This window comes from Danio aesculapii, chromosome 7, assembly GCF_903798145.1.
Source record: "Danio aesculapii chromosome 7, fDanAes4.1, whole genome shotgun sequence".
Classification (NCBI taxonomy): Eukaryota; Metazoa; Chordata; class Actinopteri; order Cypriniformes; family Danionidae; genus Danio; species Danio aesculapii.
Window position 1 is genome coordinate 55,496,422 of NC_079441.1, and position 12,697 is coordinate 55,509,118.

At 38.2% G+C, this 12,697-nt stretch overlaps 1 protein-coding gene across 1 annotated transcript in view; it reads left to right on the forward strand.

Annotated features, from left to right (window-relative positions):
- Positions 1-5,324: 5,324 nt before the first annotated feature.
- Positions 5,325-12,697, forward strand: part of penkb (proenkephalin b) — a gene marked incomplete at its 5' end in the record, with an annotated part of 8,081 nt that continues 708 nt past the window's right edge. Inside the window, 3 exons of the mRNA XM_056460792.1 lie at positions 5,325-5,399; positions 5,563-5,703; positions 12,351-12,697. The exon at positions 12,351-12,697 is cut by the window's right edge and continues 708 nt beyond it. Of these exons, the coding sequence (XP_056316767.1) occupies positions 5,325-5,399; positions 5,563-5,703; positions 12,351-12,697 (563 nt within the window). The remainder of the gene's footprint in view (positions 5,400-5,562; positions 5,704-12,350) is intronic.

Sequence of the window (12,697 nt, forward strand, 5' to 3'; positions counted from 1 at the left end):
ACCCCTGATGAATAAAGGGACTAAGCCGGAGGAAAATGAATGAATGGAAAATGCTGTCTCGATTCTACAAAAAAATTCAAGGCCTTCTGAGAGAGCCTGGCAAGTATGCCGTTAGTTGCTCTGTGATTTTCTGATCATCAGCATATTTCACAGAGACTACCAAAGGAGGCAGAATGAAAAAAAAAGCAAATTACCTGCTGGAACTGGAAAGCAGTTAGACACACAAGGCTCTCACTTCACTTTTTGCTCTGTTAGTCTGATAGCTCCTCACAATGAACAAAAGGTACCGTCTGACATGCAAGTCAGCTAAAGAATGCAGAAGTTGACAATAATCGATTTTGTCAAAAGCTCAAGTGAAAACAACAAAAACGGCACATATATCCATTTTTAGGTTGCTATTAAGTGCATCATACCAGCGCTGCAAAATCTGAATCAAAGCAGTGTCAGTTGATCTATTCACCATAAAGCGGTTCTGTGATGCTTCAGTTTTCCAGAATGACATCTCAGAAGATTCATTCAAACACATTTAAACATAACGAAGTCCTGAGATCTGTTGTTAATCTGTTGAAAAAGCAGGTTTTGCTTTTTTCGGGGAACAGTTTTGCTATCACTTTATTTTGATGGTCCCTATTGTGCATATTGTTGACTACAAGTTACATTGCAACTATGCAAACTAATTATCATTGCAGTATTATTAGACCGCTTGATATCTGCTGCACCAACAGGCATTCTCCTGACTATAAAAAACTATGAGAAACTGAGTAAAAGTGTATGTCAACATACGCTAACCCTAACCCCAACCTAACCAATTACTAATGCTCTAATAAAAATGAGTTGGCATGTAGCTGTAATGTAGATTAATTTCAACAAACAGACCAAAGGGACCATCAAAATAAAAGTGATACCAAAGCTTAGCACCCAAGCAGGGATGGTCGTATTTACTTCGCAGAGTCTAACCTTAACTTGTACAATACTCAGAGAAGGTCAATACAATTTGCCAACTTACAGGTAACCTAAACAGAATTGTGGCTCACATTATTCCACACCGAAAACAAAGTGTCTTGCCAGACCTTGCTTTGACCTTAAGACAACAGATCACTATTCTCATTCGATTCCTAGTAATATCTTTACAGACTTACAGACAATAGGAAAGTTCAACCAAAAACAAAATTCTGTCCATGTTTAGACACTCACCGGCCACTTTTTTAGGTACACCTGTCCAACTGCTCGTAAACACAAATTTCTAATCAGCCAATCACATGGCAGCAACTCAATGCATTTAGGCATGTAGACATGGCCAAGACGATCTGCTGCAGTTTAAACTAAGCATCAGAATGGGGAAGAAAGGTGATTTAAGTGACTTTGAAAGTGGCATAATTATTGGTGCCAGACGGGCTGATCTACTGCGATTTTCGAATGGTAGGGTCAGAATTTGGCGTCAACAACATGAAAGTATGGATCCATCCTGCCTTGTATCAATGGTTCAGGCTGCTGTTGGTGGTGTAATGATGTGGGAAGTAATGATATTTTCTTGGCACACTTTGGGCCCATTAGTACCAATTGTGCATCATGTCAACGCCACAGCCTACCTGAGTATTGTTGCTGACCATGTCCATCTCTTTATGACCACAGTGTACCTATCTTCTGATGGCTACTTCCAGCAGCATAACGCGCTCAAAACTCAGATGGCCTCCACAGTCACCAGATCCTAAATCCAATAGAGTACTTTTGAGATGTGGTGGAATGGGAGATTCCATAATGGACACATTATGGATCTGCAGCCGACAAGTCTGCAGCAACTGCGTGATGCTATCATGTCAATATGGACCAAAACCTCTGAGGTATATTTCCAGTACCTTGTTGAATCTATGCCACGAAGCATTAAGGCAGTTTTGAAGACAAAAGGGGGTCCAACCCGGTACTAGTAAGGTGTACCTAATAAAGTGGCCAGTGAGTGTATATGGGCCTAATGTTCAGTGAGTTTGACTTGTGAACTAAAGGTTGCAGGTTGCAGTGTCGGTACTGGCAAGGATTGTAGGTGGGGGGAGTGAATATCCAGCACTCTTTTCCACCTTCAATACCATGGCTGAGGTGAGTCTCTTAAAAAAAGACACTGCTCTGGGTATGTGTACTGTATATAAGCAGCAACCATTGCACTGTGTCAGCTGACATTTTTTTCTGGCATCCCACCACTTCTCCTTAACATCCACCTAATCATCTTCCTCTTCAGAAATACACTCATAGGGGGTTTGTCTACATATATCAAGTTCACTTACCATCATCTATCATAACTGAATGTGCAGGCAAACTTGTGAAACTACAAAGTAATTCCTCCACCTGGTGCAGTAAATATTCTGTTTTACCTGCTGTAAATGTTACCATACCAGAGTAATTGGCAGTTCATTCTGCTGTGGCGACCCCTGATAAATCAGGGACTAAGCCAAAGGAAAATGAATGAATGACTGACCTGCTGTAAATGCCTACTACCTATATGTCCTGGTATACACAATAACTCTTTGCCAGTTTGCTGGATAAAAAGGAATAAATTGAAATGAACATAAATTACCATACAATTTCATAAATTCACCATCACTATAATATGGTTACCAGACAAGTAAATGTAATAAACTCAAACCACAAAGTTACATAAATAGATTCATTCATTCATTCATTTTCTTTTTGGCTTAGTCCCTTTATTAATCCGGGGTCGCCACAGCGGAATGAACAGCCAACTTATCCAGCACATGTTTTACGCAGCGGATGCCCTTCCAGCTGCAACCCATCTCTGGGAAACATCCATACACCCTCACTCACACTACGGACAATTTAGCCTTCCCAATTCACCTGTACCGCATGTCTTTAGACTGTGGGGGAAACCGGAGCACCCGGAGGGAGAACATGCAAACTCCACACAGAACTGAACCAGCAACCTTCTTGCTGTGAGGCGACAGCACTACCTACTGCGCCACTGCGTTGCCCATAAATAAATTCAGTAACACTTATTTTAAGGTGTCCTTGTTGTTACACATGTTCTATGTACTTTATGATTACAATACATTGTTTATTACCCATACCCACAAGGCAATATTTCTCAGATCCAGCTGGCACACACAACTTTTGCTTGGGCCACATGCTGCATTGAATTATGGTACATGATTGGGCCAAGTCTGGCTTCCATACAAGGGCCAAACATGGACCATATCTGGACCAAGTCTCAGCCAAGTTAATAACCCATAACTGAGCCTGAACTGGGCCAAATATGTTGGTGTGTCACGACTGCAATGAATTTGATAAACCCATGAAGCATTTTGCTTTATGTCCATGCTTTTTTCTTCAAAGCGACCCGAATGGTAGAATAATTTCTTTGCTCAAAAATAATTTAAATGTATTAACCACATATAATATTTTAACATCTGGTCTAAATACTACATTTGATATCTAAGTCCAAGTCTTGTGTGCCGCCTTGAAGACAGTGCCACCTCTGCCAAACCCTGGTCATGTTTGGCCCACATGCTGTCTGCCAGTGCTGGACGAATGCCTGCTATGGCAGCTTTATGCCAAATCTGGACCAGAATTCTTTGCTACCTGGATAATTACATACAACTAACCCTAAATGTAGCACACATCTAATTTCGAAGGTGTTTTATGACCTTCATGTCACAGTTATAGATAATTATAGTCTTTGCTCATGTGTCCACTGTCTGAAAACAACAAGATTAGTGTTGTTAAAAAGAACAACATGAAGAAAACCACTGCTATCTAACTAAAATATTGAGACATGTTTCATGTTTGCCCTAGAACACCTGTTCTGTCTTCCACAGTACATCTGGGAAGTGTTCTGTAAACAAAAACAGTTACTTCTTTTTTTTTTTATTAAAACTGCACAATGCTTTGTATAGAAAAGGCCACTACACTCTGAAACCTCATCTTCACTGTAAAGCACTGGCCTCAATATTTTGCAATGAACAACATACAAAGATGTATCAAAAAGGCAAGAGTGGAGAGGCAGGGGGATGCAGCAACAACACAAAACACATACTGTATCCACGTGAAAAAATAAACGTCACATTTACATAATCCAGAACTATTGACACATATTAAGAATTTAGTTATACTAGTTAGCCTAATCTGTTTCACTGCATGAATATAGCCTGTGTTGAAAAAAGTAAAACTACTGTGTTGTTTGTTCAAATTATATTGGGTTAAGTGAAAAAAATATGGTTTCTAACCTGTTTAATAAAATTTTCAAATTACAAATTAGAGTTCATTTTAAATTGGTCTAAAGCAAGAGTATACTTTGATCTAAGATTAAAAAGGTTTTCTACTTTGTAATAAAGTAAAAAAAAAAAATTTAGTCTCTTTATTAAACAATTTTCCCAGTACTGGGTTGCATCTGGAAGGGCATGCGCTACGTAAAACCAAACATAGGCTCATTCTGAAACTGTAGCCCTATATACATTTCTGGACATCGCGAAATATGTAGCCAGAGGTAGGTATGGCTGCATTTCATCTTTAAAACGAATACAATGGGCATTATGACGCCGTTCCTTTTCTCGCTTACCAGCTGACCACTGATGTGGACGGCTTTTCTGCTGTCACCAGTTTGTCTGGTAGCTCGATAAGTAATTTGGCGTACTCGAGATTGGTGAAGAACGGTTCGAAAAAACAGGTAAGATAAAAATAAAAACCAAAAAAAACTAAATAAACAAGTAAATAACAGGGTGAGAATGTGGGAAAGAATCAAGTGAGGGCTTTTCTTTTTCTGGATTGCTTTTGAAAATACTGCGGTTGGGTTTAGGAAGGGGGTGGGCGGTTGGTTGGTCAGTCTCAGTCAGACAGCCTGTCGACTGCAGCCGGTTGGATTTATGTGAGAATAGCAGGCGCCAATGGCCCTCGCACGACAAATTTGATATCTGAAAAGAGTACACAGCGGCCTCTGGTGGATTCGCGAAAACAAGCTGCAAAAAAACTGTTTCGCTGTGGTGACTCCTGATAAATAAAATTTTTTATTTGCTTTAAATTGTAATGTCTTTTCACTGTATAACCTAAAGACACATTTGACAGCACAAATTAATATTTATTGCATAATAATACGTTAATGAACTTCATTTTTAGTTTAAGACTTTCCTTTAATAAATTCGTAATTTATATTGTGTGCAGTGCTTACATTGGATTTGTGAGATTTAATAAATAACCCCCATCCCCCCTTACCCCCACCCCTTCTCATTCTCTCTCTCTCTCTCTCTCTCTCTCTCTCTCTCTCTCTCTCTCTCTCTCTCTCTCTCTCTCTCTCTCAAACGCTCAACATCCACTCTAGGGAATAACGCAGACTTGTGCCTTCAGACCGACGAGACTTTACACGCACCGGACAGACTGCAGAACCTGCCTCAGTGATGAAGGTCAGTGCAACATTTAAAGAAATGTTCCAATTTTTTTGAACTGTTAATTCTTAATTTTGTTTTTACGGCGCTGACTTGAACGCATTTAAAGGAAAAAACATTGTCAAACAAGTCTTGATAACACTGAGAAAGGGGTGTAACTGTTTTCTTTCTTCCCTTTAAGACCTTGGCAGTTCCCATAAGTTGCAGATGGACACTGTTGCTGAGCGCGTGCCTGACGCTGACAGCGCGTGCGGACTGTGGAGAGGACTGCGCGTACTGTCTGCAGCAGATGCCCCTTCAGCTCAAACATCTCAACTCAATAGTAAGTCCGCTGTGGTCTTTACATATAATCAAAAGAGATATTTGATAAAAGTTTAATTACTTATTTTTTTTTACCCATGCACTCTCGCAGTTTTATATTTGCATTCATTTTATATTATTATTACATTTTTTGCATAATTAAAATAAGCAATACAAGGTGGGGGCATTTTTAATTTCTAAATACATTTAATTTTATTTCAAATTGCTTTTACACCATTCATTTTGGATAGAAATTTCTGAATTACGCATTATCATCATGTGTTTGTTGAAAATCAGTTGTGTTGGGACCACGTAAATTACTTACGCATTTACGATTCAAGTAGTGTAGAAATTTGAGGGGAAAAGGGAAAACGTTCAAAATCGTGACAGCATGCATACTCGACAATAAGAGAGAGAGAGAGAGAGAGAGAGAGAGAGAGAGAGAGAGAGAGAGAGAGAGAGAGAGAGAGAGACTCAAATCACCACCACTAGACTGCACTAATTTACCGTAAATCGTTCCTTAAAAATAATTAGTGTCAGTGTGTCGTTTGGAAAAACTATCCGACTTAAAATATGTTATCAGAGTTAGTAATAATTATTTGTTAAATTATGCTGAAACGAATGTGATGGGTTTATCGAGTAAATCTTAGATGTTACAACATTTTATAGAAAATAAGAATCTTAATTTAAAAGGGCTTGGCATTTACAGTGAACATTCAAAAGGAAATAAACTACAATTCCAGTTTGAATAGGCTAAATGTAATTTGGAGTTCTGACATTATTGAAAAAAAAAACATAAATTAGTAGGTTAAAACCTATGAAAAACCTAAAAAACACATTATCTAATAACCTAAAATTTTTACATCCTGTTAGAATAGAAACATTTTAGCTTTGTATTTCATATTTTGGAATGTTAAATTGCATTTTTATAGGAGTTTATTGGAGTTGTATCAATTTTTCATAGAGCTATAAGTGTTCATGCTGTTATTTATTCAGAGGGCATATTTAGAGAATCTTTAGAGAAGCTTTTTTTCCTAGACAATAAAAGTTCATATAGAGACCACATCTGTCAGTGTCTGATGTGGATTAGCCAAACAAAATATTTTTTTTTTTGTCTAAACAACTTTTGTGAGTACATACAATGTGTCTGTGTGAATGAATCAACTAAGCAGCATGTCAGAGAACTAAATATATAGAGAACTATACATTTGTTTTGTGCTGTTCATTGTGCTCTTGTTTGGAAATCAATGTTTAGGTTTGAATTGTGTCTGCTTCCTACTGTACAGTGCTCAGCATATATAAGTACACCCCTTACAAATCTATCTTTAAAAATAATATTTTTAATAGTAAGCTCTACAATATTATAGTTGTGCATATTAGATTAGTCAGTACTGAAACCAAATCTGGAGCTTATCTTAGAAAATAACTTATGATGACAGTCCAAAAACTAGTACACCCAAATTTATATTTTATAGAAAAATATTAAATACAAATTTAAAAAAAGAGGAAAAATCAAAAAAAGAAAAAAAATTGAAAAAAATTGTTGGTTGTACTTTACTTTTTTTTTTTTACATTTTTGTTTGAATTTAATTATATTATTTTTAAATTTGTAAATATGTTTGGTGACTAAAATATTATTTTAATAAATATATCTGTTTAATAAATCTGTTTTTTTAATGCACCAAAATACATTGCCTATATTCACTGAGAAATGGAAATAAATATTGAGCTGTACTTAGTTATGCTGAGCACTGTATATGATATATTTTATTCATAACCCCATCTTTCATTTTCTCATAAGTCAGGTCTTCTCCACATGGTGTTTTGCTTTGCTTTGCTCTGTGGATTTCTGTTTCGTATACCTTTACACTTTGCATACCATGTATCGACATTCACAAACATTAGCATAAGACCTGACTAACAATAGATCCAGTTGATGAACTTGATTGGTGCGAACACTTAAAGCTTAATTGTTTTCAGTCCTCAACAATATTTCTCAACTCCAGTTTCCTGTCATTGTTAAAAAGGCTGTCCTCAAGTTCCTTGAGCATTTTCAAGAGGGCTGTCTTTGAGCTGCTTTCTTTCCTTTCATGGCGTAAAAGTCACAGTATGTTTCAGATGCACTGTCTGGCAGTTCTGTTGTGGTGGTCACTTTCTCTGTCGTGGTGTTTGGCGTTTTCTTTTATGCTTACATTAAGTCATTTAGCAGATGCATTTATCCGAAGCAACTTACAAATAGGGAGCCATTCAGCGATTCAAAAAGAAGAGGCAATACACACAAGAAGTGCTAATTATACAAAGGAACTGTTAGTGGTTAGCCAGAGTAAAGTTGTTCAAGTGTTCACTTGATCACAGTAGAGATGGGTTTTTCCATTGTCACTTAATGACAACAGTGAATCAGCAGATGTGGGAATGGGAAGATCTTTCACCAGTGAGGAACATTGAATGAAAAGGTTTTGGAAAGTGACTTATTGCCATTCTGTGATGGTACCACGAGGTGGCACTCACTTTCCAACCAGAGGCTCCTGGAGAAGGTGTTACATGGGCTCTGTTTGGCTCATTGAAGACCAGACGAGCTGCAGCGTTCTGGATCATCTGTAGAGGTTTAAGGGTACAGGACAGGAGTCCAGCTAGAAAAGCGTAACAGAAGTCCAGCCTAGAAATGACCAGAGCTCTGCCCAGGGTCTCTTTCTCCATTGAGATGATCTCATTCTCCACCATAGTGATGTCATCATGGTTGCTTCATCATGGTTCTCTGTGCCACTGAGTCATCCACATGGTCTCGTCCCTGCTTTTTTGATCTCCATGGTCTGCATTTGGGATCCCCTGTTTTTTTCAACACTCTATTGGCCCGTCTCCACTGAGAGGTACAGTGCGGTACGATACGGGTCACCTTTACACCTTTATCAGGCTTGTGTTTCCACTGCCAAAAGGGTACCCTTTTTGTGGGCGTGGTGTACGATAGAAAGTTTCAGATGTCATTTTTACTTGAGGAAATGTCACAATAAAGCTGTATGTATCGTTCACATATCATTTGAGAAGCACTTCTTACAACACATATGCTTTAAACATATAAAAACTGTATAAATGTTCATTACTAACCTTTCTATGAACATAATTTGATTATAACTGCAGATCAATGATAGCAGTGGTATGGTAGCTTACTGTAACGTCTGCAATTATATAAAATAAATGAACATTTATGAACACATACAGACCCTTACAGTCAGTCCTTATTTGGGTTCAAAAACAACACGAAATATAGCCCTCCTCAGTGATCCAAATCCTTGGGGCTTTCCCACAATCTGCATGTCTATGGCCCAACATCACAGGTTCCACAAAGTGTGTTGCCTCAGAAGGATATACTGTATGTGGGAACACATGCTTATCTTGAACCACAATGTCTTTATTTGCATTCTCTCACCTTTTTTCGTCACCTTCTGGTCACCTTTACCAACAGAAATTACCCCTTAAGAGAAAACTCCACTTTTCATAAAAATAGGCTTATTTTATTACTACCTACAGTTAAACAGTGAAGTTTGACCATTTTGTGAATCCATTAAGTCAACCTCTGGGTCTGGCAAGAGCACTTTTAATTTAGCTTAGCTTAGATCATTAAATCGGATTATACAAGTAGCATCTCGCTCAAAATTGACCAAATAATTTTCATTATTTTCCTATTTAAAGCTGTTATATCATGTACTATGACCAACAGAAAATGAAAGTTGCTATTTTCTAGGTAGATATCATCACCTTGGAATTATAAGGTTCTATCTGCGTTCTGAATGATTTTGAAATATTGAGCTTCAAAGTTGTTGCATTCCATACAGCAAACAGTATGTGTGTAACATTTGTTTTTTTAATAAAAAGACTTAAAAAGTAAACAACTATTAAAAAATATCCCATAATGTAAATAAGTTGTCATTTAACTCAATTTTGACAAAAAATGTCAGATAGAACCTTATAATTCTAAGGTGACGATATGGATAGGATCTACACTCTCATTATATTATGCTCTCATACTAATCAAGGAACTTATAGCATGGCTGCAGAAGATGTAATGATATTATGCAGCGCCTGAAAGTAGACCCCAGCTAGCTAATTTCCAACTTGCCTGGCACATGTTGGTTATATTGATTGAAATTAGCAAATTTTTAGGTTCTGCATAATATCATTGCGCCTGCTTTAGCCATGGTACAGCAGCAAAGTTTAAACCAGGCTCATTCTGAAAACGTACCTTTATATACATTTCTGGAGAGCACCAAATACGTCCCAGGAGCTAGGTTTTTTTGCAGTTTTTGTTTTCGCGAATCCACCAGAGGCTGCTGTGTAGGCTTTTCGAGATCTCAAATTTCTCTCGCGAGTGCCATTTGAGCCTGCTCTTCTCTCATAAATCCATGGAAGGCCGCTGTTGACTGACTGACCGATCGACTGACCCACCTTCCTCCTTTCCTAAACCCAACCAATAGTGTTTTAAAAAGCACTGATTGACCCGCCAACCCACTTCCCTAAACCTAACCAATAGTTTTAAAAAGCAATTCAGAAAAAGAAAAGCCCTTTTATCACGTTTTCAGATTTTACCACATTCTCACCCTGTTATTTACTTGTTTATTTTATTTTTTTGGACTCTGTTTTAATCGTACCCACATTTTGAAAACCGTTCTTCACCAGACTCAAACCCTGTTGTCGTGGTCAGCTCCGCTCTGCGTCTGCCGACGCACATGGCGAGCTAACTGGACAAACTGGTAAAAGCCGGAAAGCTGTCCAGGTAAACGGTCAGCTGGTAAGCGTGAAAAGGAACGGCGTCATACCACCCCACAGCCATACATACTTCTGACTATATAATTCACGATCTCTAGAATTATATATAGGGCTACGCTTTCAAAATGAGCCTATGTTGGCAAAGTTCCTTGATTATTGCACCATAATGAGATTAGTTCCTAGTCATATAGGCCTAGAAAACAGCAACTTTTAATTTTTCATCAGTCTTAACACACTATGTAACTACAGAAAAATCAAGCTTTAAATAGGAAAATTATTGAAACTGTTTGTTTTTTTTGTGAGATGATAATGAAAATTAAACCTATACAAAGATCAATGCTAAGCTAAGCTAAAAGCTTCACCAGACCAGGAGATTGGTTGAATGAGGAGTTGTCAAATGAGTAGATTTTTTTTAAGTGGAGTGTTCATTTAAGTGAGAGATATGTCATGTACACTGTAAAACCCAACAGTCAACTTTATCAAATGAAATGAGTGTAGTTAACTCAAAATTTACTGAAAGTTAATTCAACTAATTTGAAATGAGTTTTTAACCCAGTGTTGAAGATAATGAGTTAATCAAATATCTCAGTACTCATATAGATTCGTTTTTTAACTGAAATGGTTTGTAGCAATCAGTTTCCTTAAATGGTTTGAGTTGCCTTAACTTATTGGGTTTTACAGTACTCAGTTGGTTTGAGTTCTCTTCATTTATTGGGGTTTACTGTGCTCAAATTGCTCCATTTTCTCAAATGGATTAAGTTCACAGTGCTCATTAGGATTGGTTTTTGAACTTAAACGCTTTGTTGCAATTGGTTTCCTCAAATGGTTTGAGATACCTTTACATTACATTACATTGTAAAACCCTAAAAGTTATGTTTGTCTTGTATATGAGCCCTTGTGTTTACACAGCCCTAGGGCAGAACTTGTCCAAACATAGGTGTTTCATAAGTTCACACATAGCTGGTGATTGATTTTAAAGCTTGTTGGGCATGCTGTCCTAGGAGAGAGCCTGAGCTCATAAGATCCTCGAGCCCGGGGCTCCCTCCTGTTTGCAAGGCGAGAGGGGAGTTTAAGCTCAGGTAGATCTCGAGAACTCCCCTGCTTTAGTAGCTAGTGAACAGATAACTACTTAACTAGGAGCATGTTTATGGTGCCGATTTGAATTAGTTAATTAAGTTGCATGTTTTTGGACGTTGGGAGGAAAACGGGGAACCCGGGGAAAACCCAAGTGAACATGGGGAAAACGTGTAAACTCCGCACAGAAAAAAGAGGAGGAGTAGGGGTGGAAGGGGGATTCTTCAAAACGAAGATGGCTGTTATATGTAACTTAGGGTATTTATAGTGGCTTAGGAATCATCTGATTGGTGAATCATAAATTGAATAATGCGGGACCAGCCGCAAACAATCATAAACACATGATCCTCTCGAAATTAGTTTATACATAAACTTCACTCCATTTTAGCATGCTCAATTCTATTTCTGTGCTTCCTGATAAGTGTGATTTGTGTGCTTTTGTTATTTATTGATAATTTTTTAATAACATTAAAGAATCAGGAATTGCATTTAGCTCTCTCTTTGATAAGTTCACAAAACGTCACAACACAGACTTATGTTTGTAGGTTTGAGAGAGAGAGAGAGCGAGAGAGTGTGGCATTGGTGTATTTTGTTCAAATCCGGTGTGTCACTCTGTATTAGCGTTTCCATGGTTGCCCACAAGCTTAGCACAACCTCTACACCTACTCATCCCCATATCATCCAAAACACACTTGCTCATTTGCATATTGCCCAGTTATGGATTGAGAGATGGAGGTTGAGGGAAAGACAAGGGATATCCTCTCAGCCATTCATTTCTGGGACTGTTGTGTACATCTCCTCGACTATACATTCAGGTTTTGTTTTTTCTCGCAGGAATGCGTGTTGGAGTGTGAGGAGCAACTGAACGCAGGCAGCTCTTGGAGTCTGTGCAAACGTTTCATGCAGAATGCTGATAACACTCCTAAGGGTAACCTAGCAGCCACACAAATCGAACACTCGGAGAGCCAACAGCACCAGGTAGACAAAAAATATGGCGGCTTCATGAAACGTACTGACAGTTTAATAAAGCGTTATGGAGGATTCATGAAGAAGGCGGCTGAATTCTATGGGCTGGAGCCGGAGGATGTTGACCAGGGCAGAGCGATCCTGACTAATCATGATGTTGAAATGCTGGCCAAGCAAGTTGAGGCTGACGGTGAGAGGGAGGAGGCGGCTCTGAC